Source organism: Etheostoma cragini, chromosome 3 (genome assembly GCF_013103735.1).
Source record: "Etheostoma cragini isolate CJK2018 chromosome 3, CSU_Ecrag_1.0, whole genome shotgun sequence".
In the NCBI taxonomy this organism is placed as follows: domain Eukaryota; kingdom Metazoa; phylum Chordata; class Actinopteri; order Perciformes; family Percidae; genus Etheostoma; species Etheostoma cragini.
In genome coordinates, this window is record NC_048409.1 from 30,106,623 (window position 1) to 30,107,978 (window position 1,356).

Consider the following 1,356-nt stretch of genomic DNA (forward strand, 5'->3'; position numbering starts at 1 on the left):
TGTTGTCGTTCCCTAACCTAACCACCACGTACTTCATCATGATGGGGGTGCTGATTCGGGTGTGTGTGTGTGTGTGTGGCTGGCTGTGTGTTGTTGGGTGTTGTGTGTGTGTGTTGTTGGGTGGTGGTGTTGTTGTGCGTGTGTTGTGTTGTTGTTGTTGTCCTTCCCTAACCTAACCACCACGTACTTCATCATGATGGGGGTCCTGACCCTGTACACGTCGTACCAGGAGAAGAACATCTTCCTGGTCTCTCTGCAGAAAGACCCGGCCGGCATGGACCCGGACAACACCTGGCAGCTCTCCTCCTCGCTCAAACGGTCCTTACCCAGCATGCACTCTGATCCCCCACACACACGCACACACACACAGACACACACACACACACACACACACACACACAGTGGAAGTACAGCTTTGATAACGTGTGTGTTGCATACCTCCCGTTGTCCCCAGGTTTGACGACCAGTACACGCTGAGGGTGTCCTTCATCGACGGGAAGACGAGGGCCTGCCGGGAGGCGGAGTCCACGCGCTCCGTGGCGGCGTTCTTCGACGCCGGCGGCACGCTCGCCATGGACCAGTTCGAGAGGTGCGTCTCCAACCTGCACGACACGCTGGCCTCGGACAGGAAGACCAAGTAACCACGACGACACGCTGGCCTCGGACAGGGAGACCCAGGACCGTGACCCGGGTCTCAGGTGGTTCTGCTCTCCTTTCAGAATAAAAGCGCGGAGAGAAACTCCGTCACTGCAAATTAGGACGACACGCAGGAAATCCAACATCACGATGTTTAGGCCAAAGTCCTCGATTTAAAGAATACTCGTCAGGGATGTGATGACCGAGAATACTCTGCAAAAAACACTGTAACAACAAGAAAACCCCCGAAATCTGAGAGGAAAGGTCTAACCCATCGCCGCGGTGACGGAGTCTCTCTCTGACGTCATCCACAGGAAATGGAACCAAATTTATTTTAATTTCAGTGATTTTGTTGCTGTTTTTTTTAGTTTTTTTGTCTTAAAAAAAAAAAATTCTTCTGATTTTTCTTTTTATTAATTTTTTTTTGTCAGTTTTTTTGTCAGTTTTTTTAAAATGTCTTTTTTCCAGAATAATTTCTGCTGAGCGATATCAATCTTCATCACGTCAATGTCGGAGCTAGTAACCATAACAACGCACCTGTTGCGACCGCTTTGATTTTCTGTTTTTATGTTTAAAACTTTTTTTTAAATAAGTTTTCCACCAATCACAGCGCAGTATCCCTGGTGGGGGCGGGGCCTAACCCTACTCTAACCCGGCCGCCGTGGGGGTGGAAAACAAGAAGAAAAATGCAGATTTTCAACTCTTTGAGCTTAATTTTTT

General features: G+C 48.7%; 1 protein-coding gene across 1 annotated transcript; it reads left to right on the forward strand.

Moving 5' to 3' along the window:
• The first annotated feature begins 117 nt into the window (after positions 1-117).
• Positions 118-1,016, forward strand: spcs2 (signal peptidase complex subunit 2). Its single transcript, XM_034864811.1, has 3 exons — positions 118-322; positions 459-779; positions 866-1,016. Exons 1-2 carry the CDS (start codon positions 194-196, stop codon positions 639-641), a joined length of 312 nt encoding a protein of 103 aa, XP_034720702.1. The 5' UTR covers positions 118-193; the 3' UTR covers positions 642-779; positions 866-1,016.
• The last annotated feature ends 340 nt before the right edge of the window (positions 1,017-1,356 follow it).